This window comes from Physeter macrocephalus, chromosome 13, assembly GCF_002837175.3.
Source record: "Physeter macrocephalus isolate SW-GA chromosome 13, ASM283717v5, whole genome shotgun sequence".
Taxonomy (NCBI): domain Eukaryota; kingdom Metazoa; phylum Chordata; class Mammalia; order Artiodactyla; family Physeteridae; genus Physeter; species Physeter macrocephalus.
In genome coordinates this window covers 87,195,710-87,209,624 of record NC_041226.1, presented here as the reverse complement: position 1 = coordinate 87,209,624, position 13,915 = coordinate 87,195,710, and the positions used below count along the sequence as shown (strand labels likewise).

The following is a 13,915-nucleotide window of genomic DNA, read 5'->3' as shown; positions in this document are numbered from 1 at the left end:
CGCTCCGCGGCATGTGGGATCCTCCCAGACCGGGGCGCGAACCCGGTTCCCCTGCATCGGCAGGCGGACGCGCAACCACTGCGCCACCAGGGAAGCCCTAACAACTTTTTTTTTTTTTTTTTTTTTTTTTTTTGTGGTACACGGGCCTCTTACTGTTGTGGCCTCTCCCGTTGCGGAGCACAGGCTCCGGACGCACAGGCTCAGCGGCCATGGCTCACGGGCTCAGCCGCTCCGCGGCATGTGGGATCTTCCCGGACCGGGGCACGAACCCCTGTCCCCTGCATCGGCGGGCGGACTCTCAACCACTGCGCCATCAGGGAAGCCCTCAATGTTCTTAATGATGGTGACAATGGCGATGTGGTTATCTGAGAGCTAGCAGTAATGGTAAGAGGGCTGTTCTGAGGCTCCCTGAGTTAACGAGTGTAGAGGGTTTTGCCAGACGCTGAGCTGGAGTTTGATTGACAGAAGCTGCTCTTGCGCCCACACCAGTGGACCTGGGTCCTGGGGTTCCTGCCTCAGACTTGCCAGGGGCAGAACACTGGGCTCCTTCTCAAGCCCAGGCACCTCCCACCTGGATGCCCTCCAGCCTTTTGCAGCACCTGTCTGTGATCTTGTCAGAGCCTCACCTTGACATTGATAGGCAGAGTTAGCTCAGAGTTTGAGCATTTTGTCCACGGTCACCAGCTAGTGGTGGCAGAGGCCTCAGGACTCCTTACTCTGTGGTCAGGTCACTGCCTGTGGTGGCTGAGAGCTCTACCAGCCAAGCCTGGGAGCCCCTTTATAAAGGGGGATCTCTCAATGGAATGTAGCTCAGCCTTAAAAAGGAATGAAATTCAAGTTGTACAATGATGAGAATACAGTTACCACTTAAAAATGGTTAAGATAATAAATTTTATGAGTTTTATTTAAAATTAAATTACAATTTTTCTTATTTTGACTCCTATGGCAAAGAAAAAAAAAGAATGAAAAAAAGCAAAAAAAAAAGGAAAAAAAATCAGGCGCATAGCAGCTGCTGTTTAGAAATGTCCCCCTACTTCTAATTTGCTGAATGGAGAAAAAAAATCTTTTATTTATGATATTTTCAGAGACATTTGCTCTAGTATGGTGTATTTAAGTAGTAAAAAAGTAAAAAAAAATTTTTTTTCTTAATTTGGAAAAAAGGAATGAAGTTTTGACCCAACATAGATGAACCTTGAAAACATTATGCTAAGTGAAATAAACCAGACACAGAAGGACAAGTATTAAATGATTCCAGTTAATTTGAGTGGAATCTCATATATGAGATGCCTAGAATATGCAAATTTAGAGAGACCGAAAGGAGAATGGTGGTTGCCAGGGGCTGGGGGACGGGGAAATGGGGAGTTAGTGTTTAATAAGTAGGGTTTCAGTTTAAGAAGATGGAAAGGTTTTGTGGAAGGGTGGTGGGAATGGCTGCGTGACAATGTGAATGCACTTAATGCCACTGAATTGTACACTCAAAATGCTTAAAATGGTAAAATTTTGTGTTATGTATATGTATGTACCACAATTTTAAGTGTAAAATATTAAGTTGGGAAAAGAGTTCAGAACCAGGGTGGTCCCTCAGGCCTCAGGAAGGGGAGGCCTGGAGTTGGGGTAGGGGAACAGTGCACGGGGGAAATGAGAATAAGGCCTCAAAGAGGCAGAACTGGGCGGAGAGTGGTCATCTCCGTGACCCTGGGCTCCTCCCAGAGCTGATCCAAGCCTCATTCGGCACCTGAGCAGAGGGCGGGGATCCAGGAGGGAGTCCCAGGCAGGGAGTTCTTGGGTGATGAGCCTGTCGCCTGCAGGGGAACAGGCTGAGACTCACTTGTGGTCAACAAAGGGGCTCAGGGAACTGGACCCAAGGGTGCTAACTTTAAAATTGTGATAAAATTCGCCTAACATAACATGTACCATCTTAACCATTTTTAGGTATACAGTTCAGTAGCATTAAGTATATTTACATTGTTCTACGACCATCACCACCATCCATCTCCAGAACCCTTTACATTTAGCAAAACTAAAAATCTGTACTCATTAAACAATAGGGGTCCTGATTCTGGGGGGAAATCCTTCCCTCACCCGCACCCCTCCAAGGTCCCTGCTTTGTGGAGTTGCAGGAACCCAGGGTCAGGAAGGCAGCCTGATCCCCTGGCCTCCTGTGGTAACCATGGGTACCTGCCTGATGTTTTCTCATCTTTGGTCCAGAGGGTGTTGAAATGATTCTGGCCTCTGAGGGCTCCAGCTCTGGGATGCTGCGAATCCCGGTGGCTCGGGAGAGGGATGCTGGCATCTATACCTGCCGAGCTGTCAATGAGTTGGGCGATGCCTCTGCAGAAATCCGGCTGGAGGTTGGATGTGAGTCTACACCTTGTCCCCACTTGCCCTGCCCCTCCTGCCTCCCCGCTTCCCCATCCCCCACCACCTGCCCTATTTCTGAGCAGGGAGGAGAGGGTGGTACCATGTAGCCTGCCAGTGGGGAATTTGCATTATTTGGATCCAGAGCACGTGGGATGGGGATTTTAGAGGGAGATGGTGTATGTGTTACCTCTTGCTGTGTAACAAATTGCCTTAAAACTATGTGGCTTAAAACGGTAAGCATCTATTGTCTCATGGTTCTGTGATTCTGGGAGTGGCTTTGCTGGGTGGTTCTAGCTCCAGGTCTCTCATGGGATGGCAGTTAATACCTTGGCCGGGGATGTGGTCATCTGAAGGCTTGACTGGGGCTGGAGAATCCACCCTAAGTTAACTCATGTGGCTGTTGGCAGGAGGCCTCTGTTCCTTACCCAGATAGGCTTCTCCAGAAGGCTCCTTGTGACATGGGTTTTCCCAGAGAAAGTGAGTCAAGAGGGCTAGAGATAGATAACATCCAAGATGGAAGCTGCAGTCTTTATAACCAGTTGCAGTCTTGGAAGTGACATGCCATCACTTCTGCCATACTCTGTTGGTCACACAGACCAACACTGGTATGTGATGAGTGGGAGGGACCACTCAAGCATGAGAATCCCAAGAGGCAGGGGTCACTGCCCATCACAGAGATAGTTTGGTTCCAGCCTGGGTGTCATCATCCCTGAGACCTGAGTTCCAGTCTTGTCTTCATCACTTACCATCTATGTGCTTTGGTCAAATCATTGACCCTCAGTTTCCCCATCTGTAAAATGGAGCTGACCACACTACTTCCTTTGTTGGGTGGCTGTGAGGTTTCAATGAAATCAGGCACACAATGCTTAGCACAGGGTTTGGCCCATTGTGAGTGCTTAATAAAGGGAGAAGCTATTATCCCTTTTTTACAGATGGGAAGTTTGAATTCTTCTGTGGCTGGTACATGGCCTTGGCTGTGATTGTCATGATGTCTAAGTTCCAGGCCTGGATCCTGGGCACTAAGAATTGCTCGGAAGTTGTGGGCACAGCTCCTTGGCGTGCAGAGCTGGAGCGGATTGTGCTCTGAGGGTTGACTGCGGCCATGACGGGGCACCTGAGCAGAGGGCGGGGATCCAGGAGGGAGTCCCAGGCAGGGAGTTCTTGGGTGATGAGCCTGTCGCCTGCAGGGGAACAGGCTGAGACTCACTTGTGGTCAACAAAGGGGCTCAGGGAACTGGACCCAAGGGTGCTAACTTTAAAATTGTGATAAAATTCGCCTAACATAACATGTACCATCTTAACCATTTTTAGGTATACAGTTCAGTAGCATTAAGTATATTTACATTGTTCTACGACCATCACCACCATCCATCTCCAGAACCCTTTACATTTAGCAAAACTAAAAATCTGTACTCATTAAACAATAGGGGTCCTGATTCTGGGGGGAAATCCTTCCCTCACCCGCACCCCTCCAAGGTCCCTGCTTTGTGGAGTTGCAGGAACCCAGGGTCAGGAAGGCAGCCTGATCCCCTGGCCTCCTGTGGTAACCATGGGTACCTGCCTGATGTTTTCTCATCTTTGGTCCAGAGGGTGTTGAAATGATTCTGGCCTCTGAGGGCTCCAGCTCTGGGATGCTGCGAATCCCGGTGGCTCGGGAGAGGGATGCTGGCATCTATACCTGCCGAGCTGTCAATGAGTTGGGCGATGCCTCTGCAGAAATCCGGCTGGAGGTTGGATGTGAGTCTACACCTTGTCCCCACTTGCCCTGCCCCTCCTGCCTCCCCGCTTCCCCATCCCCCACCACCTGCCCTATTTCTGAGCAGGGAGGAGAGGGTGGTACCATGTAGCCTGCCAGTGGGGAATTTGCATTATTTGGATCCAGAGCACGTGGGATGGGGATTTTAGAGGGAGATGGTGTATGTGTTACCTCTTGCTGTGTAACAAATTGCCTTAAAACTATGTGGCTTAAAACGGTAAGCATCTATTGTCTCATGGTTCTGTGATTCTGGGAGTGGCTTTGCTGGGTGGTTCTAGCTCCAGGTCTCTCATGGGATGGCAGTTAATACCTTGGCCGGGGATGTGGTCATCTGAAGGCTTGACTGGGGCTGGAGAATCCACCCTAAGTTAACTCATGTGGCTGTTGGCAGGAGGCCTCTGTTCCTTACCCAGATAGGCTTTTCCAGAAGGCTCCTTGTGACATGGGTTTTCCCAGAGAAAGTGAGTCAAGAGGGCTAGAGATAGATAACATCCAAGATGGAAGCTGCAGTCTTTATAACCAGTTGCAGTCTTGGAAGTGACATGCCATCACTTCTGCCATACTCTGTTGGTCACACAGACCAACACTGGTATGTGATGAGTGGGAGGGACCACTCAAGCATGAGAATCCCAAGAGGCAGGGGTCACTGCCCATCACAGAGATAGTTTGGTTCCAGCCTGGGTGTCATCATCCCTGAGACCTGAGTTCCAGTCTTGTCTTCATCACTTACCATCTATGTGCTTTGGTCAAATCATTGACCCTCAGTTTCCCCATCTGTAAAATGGAGCTGACCACACTACTTCCTTTGTTGGGTGGCTGTGAGGTTTCAATGAAATCAGGCACACAATGCTTAGCACAGGGTTTGGCCCATTGTGAGTGCTTAATAAAGGGAGAAGCTATTATCCCTTTTTTACAGATGGGAAGTTTGAATTCTTCTGTGGCTGGTACATGGCCTTGGCTGTGATTGTCATGATGTCTAAGTTCCAGGCCTGGATCCTGGGCACTGAGAATTGCTCGGAAGTTGTGGGCACAGCTCCTTGGCGTGCAGAGCCGGAGCGGATTGTGCTCTGAGGGTTGACTGCGGCCATGACGGGAGAGACAGGTGCTGGGAGTTCTAGGGAAGTGCAGAGAATAGAAAATGGGCTTGACTGGACCGGGTGGGATGGCCAAGGGGCTCCCCAGGGAGGCTCAATCAGGAGGGTCTGGCCCTGGGGGAGATGGTGCCAACTCAGGCTTGGGGATCCTCCCCATCTGTTCCATCATCTATTCAATCTCTAACATGTGGTCACCTGGTAGCCAGGCCCTGTGCCCCAGACCCTGTGCTGGGGCTACAATGGCATCTGCCTTTGTGTTGTTCTTGGTGTCCAGAAGAGAGATGGTAAACAGACCATTAGAATACTCAGTGTACTGAGAATTTGGAAGTGGCATCCTTGGGTCCTGTGCCCAGAGAAGGGGGCTAAGCCAACACTGGAGGCCGGGAAGGCTTCTTGGAGGAGGTGATGTCTAAGCTGAACCCAGAAACAGTCAGGTGACGAGCTGGGGAACAGTGTTCCAGGCAGAGGGAACAGTGTTCCAAGCAGAGGGAACAGCGTGTGCTGATCTCCCCATGGCAAGAGAAGCAAGGCAGCGAGTGAGGCATAGAAAGGGTGGGGAGGGGAGGCCGGGGCAGCTGTCCAGTTGTGGGTCACTCCCGGCCTTGGGCTAGGGAGCCTGGTGGAGTTTGGGCTTTGTTCTGTGGAGGCGGTGAGAGGTTCCTAAGGAGGAGATTGATGTGCTCAGACTTTTCCTATCGAGAGTGCACTGTGTGGCTGAGCTCTTGGGTGGGGTGGGGTGGGGTGGGGTGGGTATGGAAAGCCATAGGCCTAGAGCCTGATAATGAAAATATAATAAGGCTTCCATGAAATCTGCCACATGCCAGGGCCAGCTCTAAGCACATTTCATGCACTGACATATAATCCTCATAACAACCTTTTGAGATGGGTTCTACATTATCCCTTTTATAGGTGGAGAAAACGAGGCACAGAGAGGTTAAGTGCCTTGCCCAAAGTCACACAGCTGGTGAGTGGCAGAGCTGAGATCTGAACCCAGGGTCCAGGCCTTTAGCCCCTGGACTTGATCCTGATGCTCCCAGCAAGGAGGGCTTGGATGTTGCTTCACCACTGTGAGCCTCGGGGCTCCTCACCTGCAAGATATTTCTGGATGTTGTGTGAGTGAGAGATGAGAAAGGCCTCGGACACAATGGGCTCTGACAAATGTCACTGTCATTGTGATTAGTCAGTAGGTTCTGGGGGAGCAGAGAGGGTGCTCCAGGGAGGGCTGCCCTTGGCATTGTTACAAGCAGTCATCCTTTGCTCTGTGTCTAATTTCTTCAAAGCAAAACCTTATTTCTTTGGGGCCCAGGCTGACATGCCTGTTCCTTCACCTGTTAGCCATTGGTTTTGGGGCCATTTCCACAGGTGAGAGGTGCGGGGGATAGCTGGCATCCCAGAGGCAGGCTTCTGGGGCACGGGGCCACTGGTGGCCTCTGGCCTTGAGGTCAGGGACGGCATGGACAGTGGCCCAACACCTATGTGTCTGGGGCGAGCTGGCCTGGCAGCAGTGGTGGGAAATTCAATTTCCTGCCCATCTGGGTGGCAGCTGTGGTGCAGCCTTCCTGGCCAGGCTGGCAGAGCCTGCCAGGGCTGAAAACGGGTGGGCACTGTGCCCACTTCCTGCTGTTCAGCTGGGAACTGGCTTCCCGGTGGTTTTGGGGGCACAGAGAGGACGGCAGCCTCCTCCTGCACTGCCAGCAGGTGCCTGTATTTGTGGACCAAGCCTGCGAGGTGATTTTGCATCCGCTCTGGACCTGGCATTTGGCTGATAAGAGTCCTGGATCAATGTCCTGGTCCTGCTGCTTGTTTGGCCAAGTTATTTACCTTGCTGAGCCTCACTTTCATCATCTGTGAAATGGGGATGATACTGATAGGGGCTGTTCACAAGGTCCTTGAGAGATTTAATGAGATAATGTGCTTCACTCAGGGCTTGAATAGAACACATAATCAATACACGGCCTGTGGGCTGGACCAGGCTGACAAGGGCCTGGCGAAGCAGAGTGAGGCGGAGTGATTATCACACGGCTGGTGACTGGGCTCCACCGTCGGCACCCCCGGCACCCCCCGCTCCTGGAGCCCAGCGCTCTTTCTATTACTTTTTTTTTTTTTTTTTTTGGCCACGCCACTCGGCGTTCGGGATCTTAGTTCCCTGACCAGGGATCGAACCCATGCCCCCTTCAGTGGAAGTACAGACTGAGTCTTAACCACTGGACTGCCAGGGAAGTCCCACTCTTTCTATTACTTTAAAACTGCCCTGAGCTAAGTTCCCTTTGCCCCGCTGGATTTCTCTCTAAATGGATGTTCACTCAGCCCTCTTTCTATCGTCTCATTTTAGTCTCTGCTTCTTATTCCCAACTCAAAAGCCCCTGATTGCTGGGTGAGTGAGCAGGGGAGCAGAGGGTGTGCTTTTGTGGGAGCAAAGACCCTCTGGCCAGCCTGGGGAGCAGGAGAGAAGTAGAGCTGGGCTCTGTCGCCAGTGTGGTCAGTATCTGGGTGGCTTTTCTATCAGGCACAACAGGCAAGGGCCCAGAGCCCGTGATCCTTTTAGGGCTGCTGGACAGGGCTCTGATTTTATTGCCGTCAGAAGAAAAAAGTGAAGAATAATAAATAGATTAAAAACGAATCCGGATTGTGCTTGTCTTTATAAACAGTCATAAAATAGCATTTAAAATATTTTTTTAGGGAGGAAAGTCATCCTGCAGCCCTGGCCAATGGGGCTGTGGCTCCAGGCTCAACCGAACGATCTTTCTATGGGGAAAGGAGTCTTCCCGGGAGGCATCATTCACAGATACCCTGGAATTCCCTCTAAATGCAGGGCAGGGCCTGAGGCCAGGCTCTCCTGTGGCCACCCTGCCTGTCTACACAGTCTTTGGGCCTAAGAGCCCCTCCCTCTTCTGACCGAACTGAGTCAGGACTGATTGGAGCTCTCCTTCCTGAGCTGGTGCATCCCCACCAGCTCTGCCCCAGGGCTCTGGGCCACAGGAACTGGGGGAATGGTGGAGGAGGCTGGGGGGCTACAGGGTCTCCAGACAGTGATAAAGAGTCCTGGAACTTTAAGGTACTGGAATCAGGGTACAAATAGTTACCTCTTTCTGGATGGGGAACTGCGGCTCAGAGTGGTGAAGGGGTTCATCCACGGGTGTCCAGTGGGGCAGGGGCAGCAGGGGGGCCCTGCCCAGGCTTCAGGCCTTCAGGCTGGTGTCCCTTGCCCTGGGGCCCAAGTAAGAGGAAGGGCCGGCATCACCTCTGTCAATTTCACTTCACTGGGAAATCCCTGGGGGTGGAGGGAGTGGCCCAGCAGTGCTGTTAAAAGGAAGTCTCAGCCTTGGCCACACCCTCCTGTCCTGCCCCCTCCCAGCCTGGTGGCTGGCATCCTTGGTGGGGCTGTTCTGTCTTCTGTGGTGTTCCCGGTTTCCCCCGCACAGAGCTGCATCCCCGCAAAAGCGCTGCAGCTGTCAGGTGATGAGACCTGGGCCTCTCCAGGGAGCGCGGCAGCTGCTGTGATGTCTAGCTGTCTCTGGGCCCTCGCAGCTCCTGACCCGGAAACCTGCCCAAGGTCAAGGCAGAAAGGGCTGTCCATGGGGAAAGCCGGTGGCTGTGGAGCCAGCTCACGATCCCTCCCTGCCGAAGGTCACCTGAGAGTCTGTGAGGAGGGGTCTTCGAGGCTGAAAGCAGAGGCGGCTGAGCCTCGCGATGGGACCCTGGAAAGGGCCTGGGGCTGGGAGCCCGTCCCCACACCCGACATACTGCAGGATCCGGGTGGGCCCCGCCCCCGCCCCCGCCCCCGCCCCGCCCCCGCGATGGGACCCTGGAAAGGGCCTGGGGCTGGGAGCCCGTCCCCACACCCGACATACTGCAGGATCCGGGTGGGCCCCGCCCCCGCCCCGCCCCGCCCCCGCCCCGCCCCGCCCCTCCCTCAGGCTTCAGTCTCCCATGTGCACCATGAGGAGACCAGAGGACCTTCAGCTCTGGTGTACAGGGTTCTGAGGTCCCGCCTTATTTGCGGGACTTCAATGAGGAGCAGGGGGATGGCTGCACAGGAGACGGAGTCACAGTTTTCTGGGCAGGATGTGAGTCGGGATTCACCTCTGCAAGGAGGTGGAAGAGATGCCAGGTTACCCCTGAACACGAGGGGGTACGGCGGTGCGGTGGCTGAGAGCCTGGGTCTTAGCGGCAGCCAGACCTGGGCTCTGATCCCAGCTCTGCCACTGACTTTGAGCTGCACCTGGGGCAGGTTTCTTAATCTCTCTGATCCTCAGTTTCCCCATCTGTAAAATGGAGTTGTGATAATACCCACTTCATGAGTTTATTGAGGCCATGAATGAACTCTAAAAGCACCATCACCATGCCTGTCACTTAGCAGGTTTTCCAAATGCTACCCTTTGTACATGTTATTTGCTTACTATTATAAGTCAGCTGTCCTCTCTCAGGGGAGGAATTCAGGACGAGGCCTGCCTGGAGGAGGGAGGTTTGAGCTGGGGCCCTGCCGTGGGCTGGGCAGAGCTGGGGAGGCAGGCTCTGGGGGTACCTGGCCCTGGAGCTGAGCCACGGCTCTGCTAAGGATGGGAAGAGGGGAATAGCAAAGCTCTGCCCCCGGGGCCAAGGCTCTGCAGGACCAGTGACGCCATCTGAGGCACCTGGATGGAAGACTTTCTTGGATTCTGAGTCGAGGCAGCTGCCAGGCCCCAAATGAGGAAGAAAAGCAACTTGCGGGTGGTGTCTGAGGTTGGGTCCAAGACTGTCTTCCTCCTTGCAGTGATTTTCCAAGTTGTGCTTCTATCTCCCTGGAACTTCCCTACTCCCTGAGGCCAAGAGGGAAATTTGATGTCATGATTTGGATGGATGGGGGAGATTTCTGGAGAGAGACAGCAAGAACAAAAGAGGTGGAGGTTTTTCCACAATGCTGGACGCAGTGGGTTCAAAAGAGGCCGGGGACCTTCCTGGTTGTGGGTCTGGGGACAGGGACCTGAGGACAGTGCCCAGAAGCTGCAGGGAACAGGGCCTGGACCTGTCTGGCGTTGGACCTGCTTCTGGCCAGCAGAAAGGTGGAAAGGGTCATGAGCTTCTGTTTGGGGAAATAACTTATTTCCATGCCCACCCCACCCCCCAATCATAAAAGTAAGACAATGCTTAGAAAGAAAGTTTGGAAGAAACACTACAAACCATTAACAGTGGTTGCCTTGTGGAAGGGCACGGGATTTAGAGTGTGCGGAGTTAAGGAAATAAATCCTCGTGTGTTGCTTGGATGTTTTATAACTCAGGTGAGCAGGGCTGCCCTTGTTTGCATCTGTTATCCTGGTGTAATTATTAATATGGCTCTTTTCACTCTTAAGTGTCCCATTTGGACCATAAAGTATAAGGTCAAGTTATTTATAGGCTTGTTCTGATTTTGTAGTAGAGATTTATGTGCTTATTACAAAACGTTCAACAGCAGAGAAGGATGAAGCAAGGTAAAGATGAGCTAGAATCTCCCCACGAAGTCGGCTCTTTGGGAAATGGTTGCCGGAGTCTAGGAGACCCGTGAAAGGAAGCTCCCGTGGCCCAGGAAGAGGGCAAGGGAGGTGACGCTCAGAGCTGGTGGGGCTCCTGTGGCTGAGGGTGCCTTGCAGCCCCTCTGAGGCGGGCTTTCCAGGAGGTGTAACCGGCAGAAGCAGAAATGTTGCTCCCCTGTATGGCTGGGCAAAGTGGGGTCCCTGAGGCCCCACGTAGGATATGAGGACTTCATCGTGCCAAAGGGCACTTGCTCTGCCTCATCATCCTCAGGAGCTCTTCAGGTGGACCCTGCCAAACTCAAGTTGGCCCAGGAGCCCTGGGTATGAGTCAGGTTCATGAGGGCGCGGCTGGAAGAGGGAAAACCCCCCAGCGACTGGAGGGGAGGCAGGCCTCCGAACAGTGCCCTGGGGGCTGGGAGGGTCCAGCCCTGGGTGAGGCTGACCGATCACCTCCCTGCAGATGCGGCCCAGCTGACAGAGCTGCCCCAGGATGTCACCGTGGAACTGGGGAGGAGCGCCCTCCTGGCGTGCCGGGCCACGGGCCGCCCATCCCCTATGGTCACCTGGCGCCGTGGAGATGGCCAGCCGCTGGGGCCCGGGCCGGGCAGCAGGACTGGGCGGCCCAATTCAGGAGTGCTGTTCTTTGAAAGTAAGAGATTGGGGCTGAAGGAGGGTGGGCAGGGGAGACAGAATGGCTTCCGACACCCTCAGCCCCCAGACTGGGTGGCCGGGAGCAGGGCCCTGACCCCCAGTGCTGACCATAGGTCAGGCTGTTGCAGGGTCATATTTCAGTTGGGTGACTCTGGTCACGTCATCCCACTACTCTGAACTGGTCACAGTAGTGATAATGACAATACCTACCACCTGGGTTTAATAACAGGCCACCTTAAGGAGCTATTGTGTGAATAATACACGTAAATCCCTTAGCACAGTTCCTGATATATATTAAGTGTCGTATGTAGTAACCATCGTCATCATCATCATTATCATCACCATCATCCTCACCATCATCACCATCACCACCATCCTCACCATCACCACCACCATCACCACCGTCCTCACCATCACCACCATCCTCATCATCCTCACCATCACCACCATCACCATCATCCTCACCATCACCATCATCATCACCATCACCACCATGACCACCATGACCACCATCCTCACCATCACCACCATGACCACCATCCTCACCATCACCACCATCACTACCATCACCACTATCCTCACGATCACCATCACCATCATCCTCATCATCCTCACCATCACCATCATCACCATCATCCTCACCATCACCATCACCACCATCACCATCATCACCATCACCATCATCCTCATCATCACCACCATCACCATCATCACCATCATCCTCATCATCCTCACCATCACCACCATCACCACCATCCTCACCATCACCACCATCCTCACCATCACCACCATCACCATCATCACCATCACCATCATCCTCATCCTCATCACCATCACCACCATCACCACCATCCTCACCATCACCACCATCACCACCATCACCATCATCACCATCACCATCACCACCATCATCATCACCATCACCATCATCCTCATCATCACCACCATCACCACCATCCTCACCATCACCATCATCCTCATCATCCTCACCGTCATCACCATCACCATCATCACCATCACCACTATCACCACCACCGTCATCACCATCACCACTATCACCATCATCACCATCACCACCATCACCATCATCACCACTATCATCACCATCACCATCACCACTATCATCATCACCATCATCACCATCACCATCACCACCATCATCATCACCATCACCATCATCCTCATCATCACCACCATCACCACCATCACCACCATCCTCACCATCACCATCATCCTCATCATCCTCACCGTCATCACCATCACCATCATCACCATCACCACTATCACCATCACCGTCATCACCATCACCACTATCACCATCATCACCATCACCACCATCACCATCATCACCACTATCATCACCATCACCATCACCACTATCATCATCACCATCATCACCATCACCATCACCATCATCCTCATCACCATCATCACCATCACCATCATCCTCACCATCACCATCATCCTCATCATCACCACCATCACCACCATCACCATCATCCTCACCATCACCACCATCATCACCACCACCATCATCATCGTCACTACTACTGCTTCTATTTATGTGCCAGGCTGGATGCTGAGCACTGTATTTGCATTACCTATTGACCCCTCCCAACCACACTACAGGGTGCAGTTATTGATAAATTATCCCCATGCTACACATGAACAAGCTGAGGCCTTCTCACCCTTCCAAGGCCTGGCTGTATCCCCCATCCCTCTCCTCCCTGCCATCCCAGCCCTCCTACCTAACCTCCACAGGGCCAGACTGTGACAAGGGCACGTGTGCACCTGGGGAGCTGGAGCCTGTGGGGGCTGGAGCCGTGATGTGCTCTGGCAATCAGGCCTGCCTCTTTCCTGCCCCCAGGTGTGATTCCTGAAGACCAGGCCCTGTATGTCTGTGAAGCTCAAAATGTCTTCGGGAAGGTCCAGGCAGAGGCCCACCTCCTTGTGACTGGACATGGTTCGCTGGTGGATCTGGAGAGGAGGGTTTGGGGGGGACACAAGGCACCCCCAGAGACACCCCCCCATGACTGCCCATCCTTTGGGACAGGTGTGTCCACAGCCAGGTTCTCCAGGAGGAGCATCTGGACCCCTACTTCCTGGGCAGTGTGCCCCAAGAAGTGCGCCCTTTGACCCTTTAGGGTCCCCAATCCTGATGCTTCCGCTGGTTCCCTGGGGAGGAGACAGTGGGGAGTGGGGGCCTCTGTCCCCCGGGTGCCCACCCACAGGACTCTCGTGTACCCACACTGTCTCCTCTCCCTGTAGCACCTCCGCAGATCGCCAGCAGCGCCTCCACCGTCCGGGTGCTGGAGAGGCAGCCTGTGTCCCTGCCCTGCATCATCCTGGCTGGGAGGCCCCGCCCCGAGAGGCTCTGGCTCAAGGCGGGCCAGCCCGTGAGTGCAGGGCCCCTCTGGGTGTAGGGGAGGAGGGTGCTGTCACGTTCACATCTCGGTCTCTGCTTTGCGGTTCCCCTGTTTTGGAATGTCCTCTTCCTTCCTGCTTCTTTCCAGAACCTTCTCTGATAACGCACTGATAGCATCCTTCACCCTCTAGAGTCCTTG

General features: G+C 53.3%; 1 protein-coding gene across 1 annotated transcript in view; it reads left to right on the top strand.

Annotated features, from left to right (window-relative positions):
- The window catches only part of HMCN2 (hemicentin 2), a 146,068-nt gene that overhangs the window by 30,873 nt on the left and 101,280 nt on the right, over window positions 1–13,915 (top strand). The window contains exons 8-10 of the mRNA XM_028497384.2: window positions 11,161–11,349; window positions 13,219–13,314; window positions 13,620–13,747. Coding sequence (XP_028353185.1) covers window positions 11,161–11,349; window positions 13,219–13,314; window positions 13,620–13,747 — 413 coding nt within the window. The remainder of the gene's footprint in view (window positions 1–11,160; window positions 11,350–13,218; window positions 13,315–13,619; window positions 13,748–13,915) is intronic.